General features: G+C 51.3%; 1 protein-coding gene across 1 annotated transcript; it reads right to left on the minus strand.

Moving 5' to 3' along the window:
* Nucleotides 1-5,560: 5,560 nt before the first annotated feature.
* PCDH20 (protocadherin 20) lies at nucleotides 5,561-12,142 on the minus strand. The gene is made up of 2 exons (XM_077344128.1): nucleotides 11,895-12,142; nucleotides 5,561-9,478 (listed from the first exon to the last, which is right to left on the minus strand). The coding sequence occupies exons 1-2, from the start codon at nucleotides 11,970-11,972 to the stop codon at nucleotides 6,755-6,757; spliced, it is 2,802 nt and encodes a 933-aa protein (XP_077200243.1). The 5' UTR covers nucleotides 11,973-12,142; the 3' UTR covers nucleotides 5,561-6,754.
* Nucleotides 12,143-12,454: the final 312 nt, after the last annotated feature.

Raw genomic sequence — 12,454 nt, forward strand, 5'->3', positions numbered from 1 at the left:
TCCCTGTTGGCCATGCCCTGACAATAATCAGTCCCTGGCAATAATCATGGATATCTCAGCTGTGTTTCTGTGGTCTGGTTTTGGTCCCTGATGTTTCACCAGTAACTGTGACTGGCAACTTCAGATGTAGGACACATCAAGATGGGAATCTCTCCATGCCAAAGTGTTGAGCATGTGAACAGTTACTGGGCATTTTATTTTTCTTCTGGGGGGGATATAACATCACATTCCTATCTTATCTGGGATTCTTCTAGGGCAGTGGTCCCCAACCCCCAGTCTGGGGACCGGTACCAGTCCGTGGATCAGTCGATACCAGGCCTCGGCTCCTCCTTGTCCTCCTCCCTGGCTGCTGCCCTGGGGGCTGCCCTGCTACCGGCTCACCTTTGGTGTTCTCCAGTGGCCGCCATGGCTGGGACTCCCCCTTGGCGTGGCACTGCACAACTGCTGCTGGCAGCCCCCCCAGCGGGCAGCAGGAAGTCAGGGGCGCCAGTGGGAAAGCAAGTGGAGCAGGGGCTCAGGCAGCAGTGGTGACATCCCTCGGCAAAAGACTACCTCCTCCCGGTCCTCAGTAAAATTGTCAAGCGTTGACTGGTCCCCGGTGATAAAAAGGTTTGGGACCACTGTTCTAGGACTGGAAGTATTTTGTTTACTAAAGTAACAAGTTTCAGCCTGAACTGCTTCCCCAAACAGACTATAAACTTCTGTTGTGCAAAGCTTACTTCTTTTTTTCAGGTCTCATGCCCACTGATATGGTGACCCCTTTAATTGCCAACTTCATGGGACACAAGAAGGCAATGCAACCATTTTCTTTTAAGACCTAGAGCTGCTGGCCTCTGGGTGGAACTTTTGAGGATCTCCCAGAATTGTAGTTCACATCCAGACTGCAGTGCTCGGTTCCTGCTGAAGAAAATGGATGCTTTGAAAGATGCACTATATAGCATTGTAACCCACTGAGGTCCATGTCTTCCCCAGGCTCCAATTCCAAATATCCAGGAATCTCCCAACCTGGACCTGGCAACCTTACCCCTCCATGGGTCACCTGTCAATCCCTTGTGACAACCTGTATACAATCCCTGGTGAAGGAGAAGGATTAAATCAAAATGAAGTGCTGCATTGCTTGAAATTTTAGATCTACTGACTTACAACTTTCAAAGAGAACATGACAAAAAGCAACAATCTTTCCCAAATCTGTTTACCGAGAAATGGGATTCATGAGGGTCATAGACTTAGGTGTTTAAGAACTATGGCAAATGGTAATAATAGGGCATTTTAGAAAATACAATTCCCATTCAGACACCCTTAATTTGTGAATGGTGCGAGAAACTATAAAGCTGACAGCAGAATACATCTTTATGGGTGCGATAAAAATCAAGGAAAGGGCCCTGAATCTAGTAAACTCTACTAGATAGCATGAATCTCTGGCTAATCAATTAATGTCAAAAGCAATGTAGAAGAACAGAGATGAAAACAACAACAACAACAACAACAAAAGGCCCAGTGCCTAACTTAGAATAGTTCATCATTTAGTAGCAGATCAAAGTCCACAAGTAGAATCTTTGTGTCAGCTCCTATGAAGGCCATCCGTTGACAGATTTGGTTTTGACTTATCAAGGGCAAAGCGACTCAAAAGGGGAATGGTTATAGCTCAGTAGGCCCCAGCCTGGTTGGCTCAGACAAACCCAGTCTTATCAGATCTTGGAAGCTAAGCAGGTTGGTCCTAGCTAGAACTTGGATGGGAGGTCACCGAGGATGGCTGTGGTCCCTACACAGAGGAAGGCTATATGAATCCACTTCTGTATCTTGCCTTGAATACCTACCATAAATCAGCTGTGGTACTTTTCATCACCATCACGGCTCACTGTTGGAGCATCCGCTTGGCATGCAAAGGGTGTAGGTTCAATCCCTGGCATCTCCATTTTAAAGGACCAGATGGCAGTGTGAAAGACCATCAGCTGAGACCCTAGAGAGCTACATCAACAGTAGGCAATACTGACTTTGATGGTCCAGTGAACTCATTCAGTATAAGGCAGCTTCATGTATTCCTTCTGGTAGGCCTTTGCTAGTATCTGACCTTTACTCCCAAAATATTCTCTTGCACAACTGGTACGGAAGTTTGGGCTGGGTTGCCATCAATATGCAGATGACACCCAGCTCGTCCTCCTGATGGATGGCCGCCCTGACTCTCCCCCAGAAGCATTAGCCAGCTGCCTGGAAGCAGTGACGAGATGGCTCAAGCAGAGCTGTCTGAAGCTCAATCCTTCAAAGACGGAGGTCCTGTGGGTGGGCAGGAAGGGCCCATGCGAGGAAGCGCGCCTGCCTACCCTGGATGGTGTGCAGCTCTCTACGGCTCGCTCCGCCAGGAATCTAGGCGTGATTCTGGACGCCTCCCTCACAATGGAAGCCCAGATCACAAAGGTAGCGCGGCTGGCATTCTACCATCTCCGCCAAGCCAAACTACTAGCGCCCTACCTGGCCCCAGAACACCTAGCCACAGTGATCCATGCGACGGTCACCTCTAGACTGGACTTTTGTAACTGGCTCTACGCAGGTATGCCCTTAGTCTTGACCCAGAAACTACAGCTGGTTCAAAATGCAGCGGCCAGGATCCTCACACCAACACCATGGAGGTCTCACATCCGGCCTATTCTCCACCAGCTGCAATGGTTGCCAGTTGAATTCTGGATCAGAATAAAGGTTCTGGTAATTACCTTCAAGGCCATAAGCGGTCAGGGGCCAGTGTACCTGAGGGATCGCCTCGCCGCCTATGCCCCCCCAAAAGCCCTGTGCTCCACTGCTACAAACCAGCTAAGGATCCCTGGCCCTAAAGAAGTCCGCCTGGTCTCGACCGGGGCCAGAGCATTCTCTGTCCAGGCCCCCACCTGGTGGAACGAGCTCCCAGAGGAGATCAGGGGCCTGATGGAGCTTAAACAGTTCCGCAGGGCCTGCAAAAAGGAGCTTTTCTGCCAGGCATTTGGTTGAGACCAAACGTAATCAAGGGCGACTGAAAGGCCCCTGCTCCCCCCATGCCCCCCCTCAGAATTCCACCAATATGCTCTGGACCTGTTTGTATTGTTGCACTGTTGTATTGTCTATATTGTTTATACTGTTACATTGTTATATGGTTACATGTTATATGGTAAGGCAGCAGACATGCATTCTGAAAGTTCTGCCCATGAGGCTGGGAGTTCAATCCCAGCAGCCGGCTCAAGGTTGACTCAGCCTTCCATCCTTCTGAGGTCGGTAAAATGAGTACCCAGCTTGCTGGGGGGTAAACGGTAATGACTGGGGAAGACACTGGCAAACCACCCCGTATTGAGTCTGCCATGAAAACGCTGGAGGGCGTCACCCCAAGGGTCAGACATGACCTGGTGCTTGCACAGGGGATACCTTTACCTAAATATATATATGTGTGTGTGTGTGTGTGTGTGTGTGTGTGTGTGTGTATATATATATATAATAAAATTATGCAAGTGTTCTTTTACAGAAATGAAACTGAAACTGACCAATAGTGTGAAGATCCATTGTTCATGATTGTACATAGATTGTTTTTTCCCAGGGTTTCTCAGTTCTGCCTCTTGTCCCACCAAGCTTTGCCACCACCTGGAGCGTCTGGCGGGAGGCACTGCTGGAGCAGCTGGCGGCCGAGCGTGGGCACCTGCAGGAGAAGTGGCAACAGTGGCCAAGCTGCTCGCTGTGCCGCGACCCCCGTGAAAGGGTCGTTCAACCCCCAAAGAGATCCTGACCCCCAGGTTGAGAATCACTGCTCTAAACCCTACTTTTCTATTTACTGGATGACCCATCCTGTTGGCTATACTTGACTGACACCCAGAGGGCCCACCAAGTGTTTTTATAAAGTGGGCTTCAGCAGGGCTCCTGATTGGCTGTGCAGATTCTTATTATTACATTTATTTTCCAGCCTATCTCATGAGACTCGGGCATTCTATTAAACAGAGCTTCTGTCTTAAGTGTTGAAGAGTTACTTAGAGAGAGCGAGAGAGAGATTTCAATGCATCTGAGGAAGTGTACATGCACACAAAAGTTTATATCTTGAATAAAACTTTGCTGGTCTTAAAAGGTGCCATGGGAACTTGAACTTTTTTCTGTTGCTTCAGACCAATATGGCTACCCACAGAATCTATGAGAGTCATGTAAAAATACACCCCTGTCATATAGGCCATTTTGTTGTTGTGCACAGCCTCAAAAAGGTTGGGGACCCTTGACTGATATATAATCCACCCCAAGTCCCTGCGAGGGCCTATACATAACCAAATAAAGTAAATAAGCAAGAACATGTCTAGATGAAGAACCACGTTCCACAGAAAGTCTGTGTAGGTGACCTGACAGTGGCGCTGGTGTGGCATGGACCACCTCAAGGCATAAAATTGTAACTACTTAGGTTTTATATAAAATGCTAACAAATCTTTTTAAAAAGATTATGAAAATATAGAGTTTTTATTTGCAGACATATAAACACTTTTGGTACAGTACAGACATCTTGTCAGAACTCAAGAAAGTATCAGGTTGAAGTTTAACACTAATTTGCCTTTGTTGTACAAGTTAACACTCGCGTGGAGGTGTGTTTTTGAGATCTTGTAATGAATGCTCCGGTCATGACTGGGGAAAGCACTGGCAAAACACCCCGTATTGAGTCTGCCATGAAAACGCTAGAGGGCGTCACCCCAAGGGTCAGATATGACTCGGGGCTTGCACAGGGGATACCTTTACCTAATGAATGTTAAAGGTGTGCATTTCTGATCAGAAGCCTCTGTTTTTCACCTGTACAGGTAGACAGGGGTACATGTCTAGGAAGTCTTCAAGCACGTCTCTAAGAGAGGCACCATATACATTTCCAAAATGAATAAAAAGGAGCATTCCGGACCCAATCCAGAAGAGTACGTTTATAAAGAGGGCCAAAAGATTTTTTAAAAATTATTTGCACCCTCACATACAAGACCCATCCAGAGTAGCAATAATTAACACATAAAACTGGATTTTCAGCCTACTGAAAATGACAAGCAATTGCATCTCAATGATCTAATTCAGGAATATCACATTAAGAACGGGGGTGTGGGTGGGTGGGATTACTAACAAAGTTTAAAGCCTCCCCGATGGTTCTGTGACAAATCGGGGTTTAACTGGGCTTACCGGATCAATAATAATTAATCTGGAATGAGGATGCGTTCGTGGTGCGCACTGATCTAGAGATCCATTGCATGCTATTGGATGCTGCAAGGGAAGATCTGAGTCGTGTCACACCAAATGAATGGTTATCATGATCGGCTCTGACAACATTTGGTACCTATCTTGGGGGAAGGAAAGTCTCAGATTCATCAGTTTATAGTGTGGCTTTGCTTTCTGTCTCCTACAGAACCCTTTTGGGACTCAGAAGGGGAGGGGATGGGAGAGGCCACAGGCTCAGTGGCAGACCATCTGCCTAGCATGCAGAGGGTCCCATATTTGATCCCCAGAATCTCCAGCTAAAACCGATGTGAAATCAGAAGGGAAATTCACGTAGAAACATGTTTTTAATGCATGGATTGCACTGGGGTGGGGGGTGGGGTCTATTGCAGGGGTGGCCAAATGGTGACTCTTCAGATGTCCATGGACTACAATTTCCATGAGCCCCTGCTATGATGATACTGGTTAGGACTCATGATAATTGTGGTCCATGGACATTTGGATAGCTCATCTATTGGACTCTCCATTAAGAGACAGTCCATTCGAAATAGTATTTCCCCACCGATTGGTTTGTGTGTGTTTCAGTGATCATACTCTGCAATGGGGGGAAGGATGCAGCAGACCCTCATTTGCATGTGACATTCTGAAGGATCAGGCCATTGGCCTAGGGGACCCCTGGCAGCATGACACTTCTTGGCCATAGGTGCCCAGAAAGTTTGACGGGGCCTCACAGAGAGGCCCTGCAGGAAGCATTAACCAATGCACTTTTTAAAAAAGAAAAAGAAACATCCCATCTCGCCCTCCTTGAATCCCACAAACCTCTTCGGACCCCGTTGTCATTTTTCCTTTTCCGAAAGAAATGCCACAGTTATTTCATAAGAGCCGGTGAAGGGCCTTCAAGGGTCCGCATGCAGCAGAAAGTAAGCCTCTTGGTTCCCTTAGTAACCTCAGACGGGGACGGTGCCCACCCACAAGGAATTGCACTTCCTTAATTGCCTTGCCTTAAGGAAACAACAACTGAGGTAATAAAACATTTTGTTTCCATTTGCCAGTGCATATTTTCTCATCATCCTCTTCTCATATGTACAACAGAGCATTATGTACAATAGAACATTTTATTATGCCTCAAACCCATACTTCAATACCTTTTATTCCCTAGAAAAAGAAACGATACATTTTAAAATAAACTTTCCCTTTTTCTCTTAGACGGTCTTATTTACAGGAATGGCTGATGCCCTCTTGTGGTCAAAAAATGACTTCTAGGAATGAAGACAAAGAACGGGTCATCTCTCTTACCTGCCACGTCCCTTCCCCAGCCTTGGGTTTTGCGATGACCATGTCTTCTCAGACAAGGCTAATAGCTGCTAGCACTAAAATTTCATTTCTTAAAAAGCTGTACAAGGAATATGATTTTCTCTTTATCCTTTAAAAAAATCTGTAAACAGCTATGTACAATTTATAATAAGTAATAAATTATTGGTCCTTCATTGTAGCTGCAGCCGACAATTCCGCATTCGGGAAGTTCGTAATTGTTCGAAATCTGTCTCAGTGGTGGGGATGGTCTTGCGGGGGGCCATCAGATGTTAGAAATCTCCACTGGTTTCTTCTCGAGCATGTGCAGACTGAGTCTTCCATTTAACGGGATTTGTACTTCCAAGTTCTCCTCTCCTCGGTGATACTTCCGCCCTTTCCTCAAGCAGATGTAGATGCCCATCCCAGTCACCAGAGTTATGGATCCCAAGCTTATTACGGACAGGGCCACTAAGGTTGGCATGCAAGACGCCGACTCTACTTGCGTGTGCATAGGCTCTATTGAAATCTGTGGCTCTCTTTCCTCGATATTTATGTCTGGTTCCTTTCTTAACAGACTTTCAATGTAGCTCTCGTTGCTCACCGTCTCATTGACAAAGAGGTTCACCATGACCGTGGAATGGAGTGGTTCTGGGTAGCCATGATCGCTAACCTTCACGAGAAGTCGGTAGAGGCCATAATCGTTTTGCATGAGCGACTCTTCCAGAGTGATGTTGCCTGTCTTGGCATCAATTTTAAAGGAATCTGGACGGGGACCTCTTCTCCCGATGATGCTATATGCTATAACTGCATTCATACCTGTGTCGTTATCTACCGCGTAGACTTCTGTGATTGGCGATCCGGGCAGGGTAGAGGGGAGCACAAGGAGGTAAGACATATTTGACTGAGGGAACAAGACCAGGGGTGGGTTGTCATTTATATCAAGCAAAAGGACAGTGATTTTTGCAGTGGAGGACAAAGGAGGGTCACCTCCATCAACCGCTTCAACCCACAAGGTGTAAGAGCTCTGCTGTTCCCTGTCCAGGGGGACTTTGGCCCTCAACACACCTTTGCCCGTGTCAATAACAAAGATGTCACTGCTATTTACAACAGAAAGGGCGACCCACCCGTTTTGCCCTATATCTGCATCCGTGACACTGATAACTCCAATCTCACCAAAGCCAGGAAAGTTCTCTGGTACAAAAAAACTGAAATCCTTATTAATAAATCTTGGACTGTTATCGTTTTTATCCAATACTGAGATGGTTATGGTGGCGATTGATTCTCTGGGAGGCATTCCACAATCTACCGCTTTGACGGTATAGCGGTATTTTCCCCTCTCTTCTCTATCCAGTTGGGTGGAAACCGTAAGGACACCTGTGGCTTTATCTAAAGAGAAATATGATGGGGCTTCAGGCCCGAGGAAATAAGATACTTGACCTTTTTCTCCACTGTCAGCATCTGTTGCGTGCAGCTTGGCCAGAAAAGCATGGGGGGGATTGTTTTCCTCAATAGATAACTCTAAAAAGGGCTGGGAAAACACAGGCGAGTTATCGTTATCGTCCAGAACATTCACTTTAATTATTTTGGTGACACGGAACCCGTCCGAATTCCAGGCAACCACTGATATTTCATAGTGCCTCTGAGTTTCAAAATCCAAAGGCCTCGTAGTTTCCAGTAAGTACTCATTGTGGTACGGTTTATATGGGGACAATCTGAACGGGCCGTCCCCTTCCAAGGAACAGTCCACTTTGTACTTCTCATCTGGGTCTTTGATGGTAAAAAAAGCGATTGGTGTGTGGGCAGGTTCCAGCTCTCTCAGGCTAACCACCCCCTCGGCTTCATTCGCTATGAAGCGAGGAATTATTTCGGGGGGTCTCAGCATAACTTTTACAATGGAGACGACCACAGTGATCACCGCTGGGATGCAGCCGGGCCCGTTGGCCAGTATGCTCAGCCTGTGAAGACGAGGCATCTCCCCATCGATCTCCTGGGCCAGCCTCACGGTGCCCGTGCTCTCGTCAAGGTGAAACAAAGTGCGCGAGGACTGCGGCACCTTTTGGCTGTAGGAGTAGGAAATCTCGGCATTGATTCCCTGATCGACGTCTGCCGCACGGACAGCGGCGATGCGCAGGCCAAGGCTAGAGTTCCCAAACACAGTGACGTTCAGCTGAGTCTCGTTGAATTGGGGACAATTGTCGTTGATGTCACTAATGCCGATGGTCAGGGTGGCGCTGCCCACCAGAGGTGGGACGCCGCCATCCTCGGCACTTATGAGGGTCACATACTCATCCCTGGCCTCCCTATCCAAAGTGCCCATGACGATCAGGTACGGTGTCCTTTCCCCGTTCTCATTCTCCTCTACGTCTAACGTAAAAACGCCAAAGTCATCTTGCAGGTGGTAGGTCTGAACCCCGTTTGTCCCCATGTCCGGGTCCACGGCTGGGTGCTCGATGGCCAAGCGGGTGTTGACGGGCGAGTTTTCAGGCACAGAGAGGTGTATCTGTGGGGCGGGGAAGCACGGCGCGTTGTCGTTGACATCATGGATGGCGACCTTCACCTTAACGAGGCGGAAATGCTCCTGAGGCAACACCAACACATCCAGCAGCAGTGAGCAGGACTCTGAAGAGAGCAGCGGGGAAGTGGAGGAAGAAGCCACCGCGGAAGACCCGATGTTATCCTCCGTACACAGCGCCTCCCGGTCAATCTCCTGCGCAGAGGTCCGCAGCTCGCCCGTCCGGTTGTCCAGGTTAACGTACAAGCTGCCCAATCCCTGGGAGGCCAGGCAGAAGGAGAGCGGGGTCTTCCCCCGTGGTGGGGGGAGCTGCTGCTTCCTGTCCAAGCCAGCCTCTTCCTCTACCACCCCCTGAAGCTGTAAGTCTTGGGCCACATTCCCAATGAGGACTCCAGCAGGCAGTCCTTCGCTGATGCTGTAGAAGAGTTTGGTGGCCCGGCTGTAGCTTGCAAAGCAGTTGAAAGGGCCCAGGAAAAGCAGGAAAAGGAACAAATTCTGGGGGGAGACGGAGACAGGCAAGCGGTTAGAGATTAGGGACATGATCCCTCGCTGTATTCCATCAAGCCCCCCCCCTCTGCGGCTGTGAGAGGCGACTGCCCTCTGTTCTCCCGTGAGATGCAACACACATCTTGGGTCCCTACCAAATGATCCCGCACGCACCTCGGTTCACCGTTGTCCGGGTGCGTTACCCAACCCACATTCCAGCACGCCAGTGGGCCTCTGACCTCCCTATCCTCCCATCTACGTAATGCCAAATGTCAGCCTTCAACCTAAAATAGATCACCCTCTCCCCACCCGCAACACAGCACACCAACTGCCCTTGAAACATCACAGGCCTGAATTGGTTATAAATAGACCTGGCCAATCACATTTGCCTTCTAACGCACAAACACTTCTTAAAAGAAATGTGTGTGTGGGGGGGGGGGGTCAGGTAGCATGAACACAATGGCAGGTGTGCATGTGTGCGTGTTCCAAACTCTACATTACACTCCATAGATTCTGCAGAAGAATCTACTCTCCTCCGCTCAAAATTTACAACCTCCCCCCCCCTTCTCATTCCTTCCCCTTTTCCCAGTTGTAAACAGATCACCTTTGGCAGATGCCGTCCTGTAAATGCCACCAAGTGCCATCCTAACCTGCCTTTGGTCTGATGACTTTTGGAAATCCTAATCAGCCTACAGTTTGTGCCCATGCCAGAAGCCCCTGCGTATGATTTGCTTTAAAAAAATGCCCCCCCCTCCAAACAACTATTAAACAGGCTCTCCTGCGCCCTTAGGTAAAAGACAGATTCCCCATTTCCAGTAATGCAATACAGGCCTGGCCCTGATTAACTCTTTCACCTCCTGCCCAGAAAGCCAGCGTGGCAGAGTGGCTGAAGGGTCAGGCTAGGACTTGGCCCTTCACTCCCACTAAGGAGATTGCCCAGGTGATCTTCCTGGGGTCTCTCTCAGCCTAACCTACCTCACAGGGTAGTTGTGAGGCTAAACCAGGAGTTCCCCGGTTGGAGTGAGAGGTGGGATAGAAATAAAGGAAGACCAGTTCAAAGATGCCAGTGCCACTGGTTAACCCTTTCACCTCCTGCGAGAGAAAACAATGCCATCCTGAAGGGCAAAGGCATTAGCTGCCCTGGTGCCCTCGTGTGAAGTGTCTGTCCGACCAGGGCAGCTTGAAATATCCTACCCCAAACTCTTCTCGGCCTCCACAATGCTACTGGACTCAAACCTAACTCTTTGCTTGAAGTTGCAGGGCCACACTGTCCGCTAGACTAGAGGCACACTTCCTTGGGAGTAACTTCCATCCACATCTCTGTATTCAATTCATGTTGTTGTTTTTTTATCCCACTTGTCTTCTCAGTAACTCCAGGCCACAAACAGATTTCTCCTCTTTCTTTTATCCACACAACATCCCTGAAAGGTGGGCTTGGGTAAGATTGGTCCCAGGTTGCCTAGTGAGTTGCTGGGGAAGAGCTGAATATAGGTCTCCCTGGTTTCCCAGATCAGCCCTCTCCCCACAACGCCAGAAGAGCGGGTCTTCCACACTGATCCTTTGCTGGCCACCAAGTAAGCAGGGGCACAAGTCCTTCCCCCACTGCCTGGGACCCCTCTGGGGGGTTGCACCTGGGCACCTCCAACCTGGGCAGGTAGCCAGCTGCATCTCCCTGAAAACCCAGAGGGATTCCCACCCGACGACTTCAAAAGGGCCCTACCCAGAGAAAGTTCATGCATTGCTTGCGCCTGCTTCCTGAGCATTTTGCCACTTGGGGACAGAGCTGGACAATGTCGACTCAGCCCCCCCCCGCCCCCCCCCCCCCGCAGAGCAGGGGCCCTCCTCCGCCTCTCCTCCTGCACCACATCGCCTTCCTCAAAATACCTGCTGGTGGTCTACTTTACTACCAGGGAGGGAGGGAGGGAGGGAGGGGGGGAGGCCAGGGGGCAATCCTATGCATACCCCTTTTCCAGTCCCCCGGCCCAGGATCAGGCTGCTCGTCCAGGGGGGCAAGCATGCCCAGGATGGCCGCTCCGGCCTTCCTGCCAGTGGACTGGGATGGATTTGAGTCAGCCGGCTCCTGGATCGGGGCCAGCAACCTGGGCTGGCTGCTGCTGAAACTGTTGCATGCCCCCTCCCTCCCCCCCCCCCCCAGCACGGGGGCCGGTTGGCATCCGCTCGCCGCCCCCCTCCCCCCAGGCCCATGCGATGCAATGCAACGGAGGCGTCTCTCTCTCGGCGGAGCCTCGGCGTCCCACCCCCCCACCCCCCGAGCGACCAGCCGCGGAGTTGGGGGAATCGATCCTCGCCGTCGGCCAACTTCTGCGCGCTCGAGCGGGGGCACCTTCCAGCATCCCGAAGTTGGAGCTCTCCGCGCAGGCTGACATCCACCCTCCCCCCCCCCCGGCCGGCCGGCCCCGCGTACCGGGAGGAGGCGGCTGCTCCGGCCGCCCGCGCTGCTGCTGCTGCTGCTGCTGCTCCCGGCGTCGCCTGGCTGCCCCATGGCCGGCGGCGGCTGCGTGGGGGCCGGGCGCGAGTGGCGCCGCGTCCGGCTGCCTGGTCGTGCTGCTCCGCGGCGGCGGCGGCGGCGGCGGCGCCTTCCCACGAGGGTCCCCGGCGCGGGGGCGGAGGCGCGCGGGGCCAGCGGCGGGCCAGCCTCCCTGCCTCCCTGCCTGCCTCCCTCCCTCCCTCCCGCCGCGCGCATGCAAGTCCCGCCCCGGACGGCGGCCAACGGGCGGGGCGGGCGCCCACTTAGCCGCGGGGGGTCTTCGCCCGCGGCCGCCTGGCCCTGCGGGTTGCCGAAGGCGAGGCGCGGCCGCGTGGCTCAGCCCGGCGGCCGCTTCCGTGCACTGGCGCGCGCCCCTCCTCACGTTACGCGCGGCTTCTGCAAGAGGGTCGCGGGCGCTGAAGCCGCGTTCCGGCACGGCGGCGGCGGCGGCGGGGGAGGCTCCGCTCGGGAAGGCCGACCCGCACCCCGCCGTGGAT

The sequence above is a fragment of the Paroedura picta genome, chromosome 6 (assembly GCF_049243985.1).
Source record: "Paroedura picta isolate Pp20150507F chromosome 6, Ppicta_v3.0, whole genome shotgun sequence".
NCBI lineage: Eukaryota > Metazoa > Chordata > Lepidosauria > Squamata > Gekkonidae > Paroedura > Paroedura picta.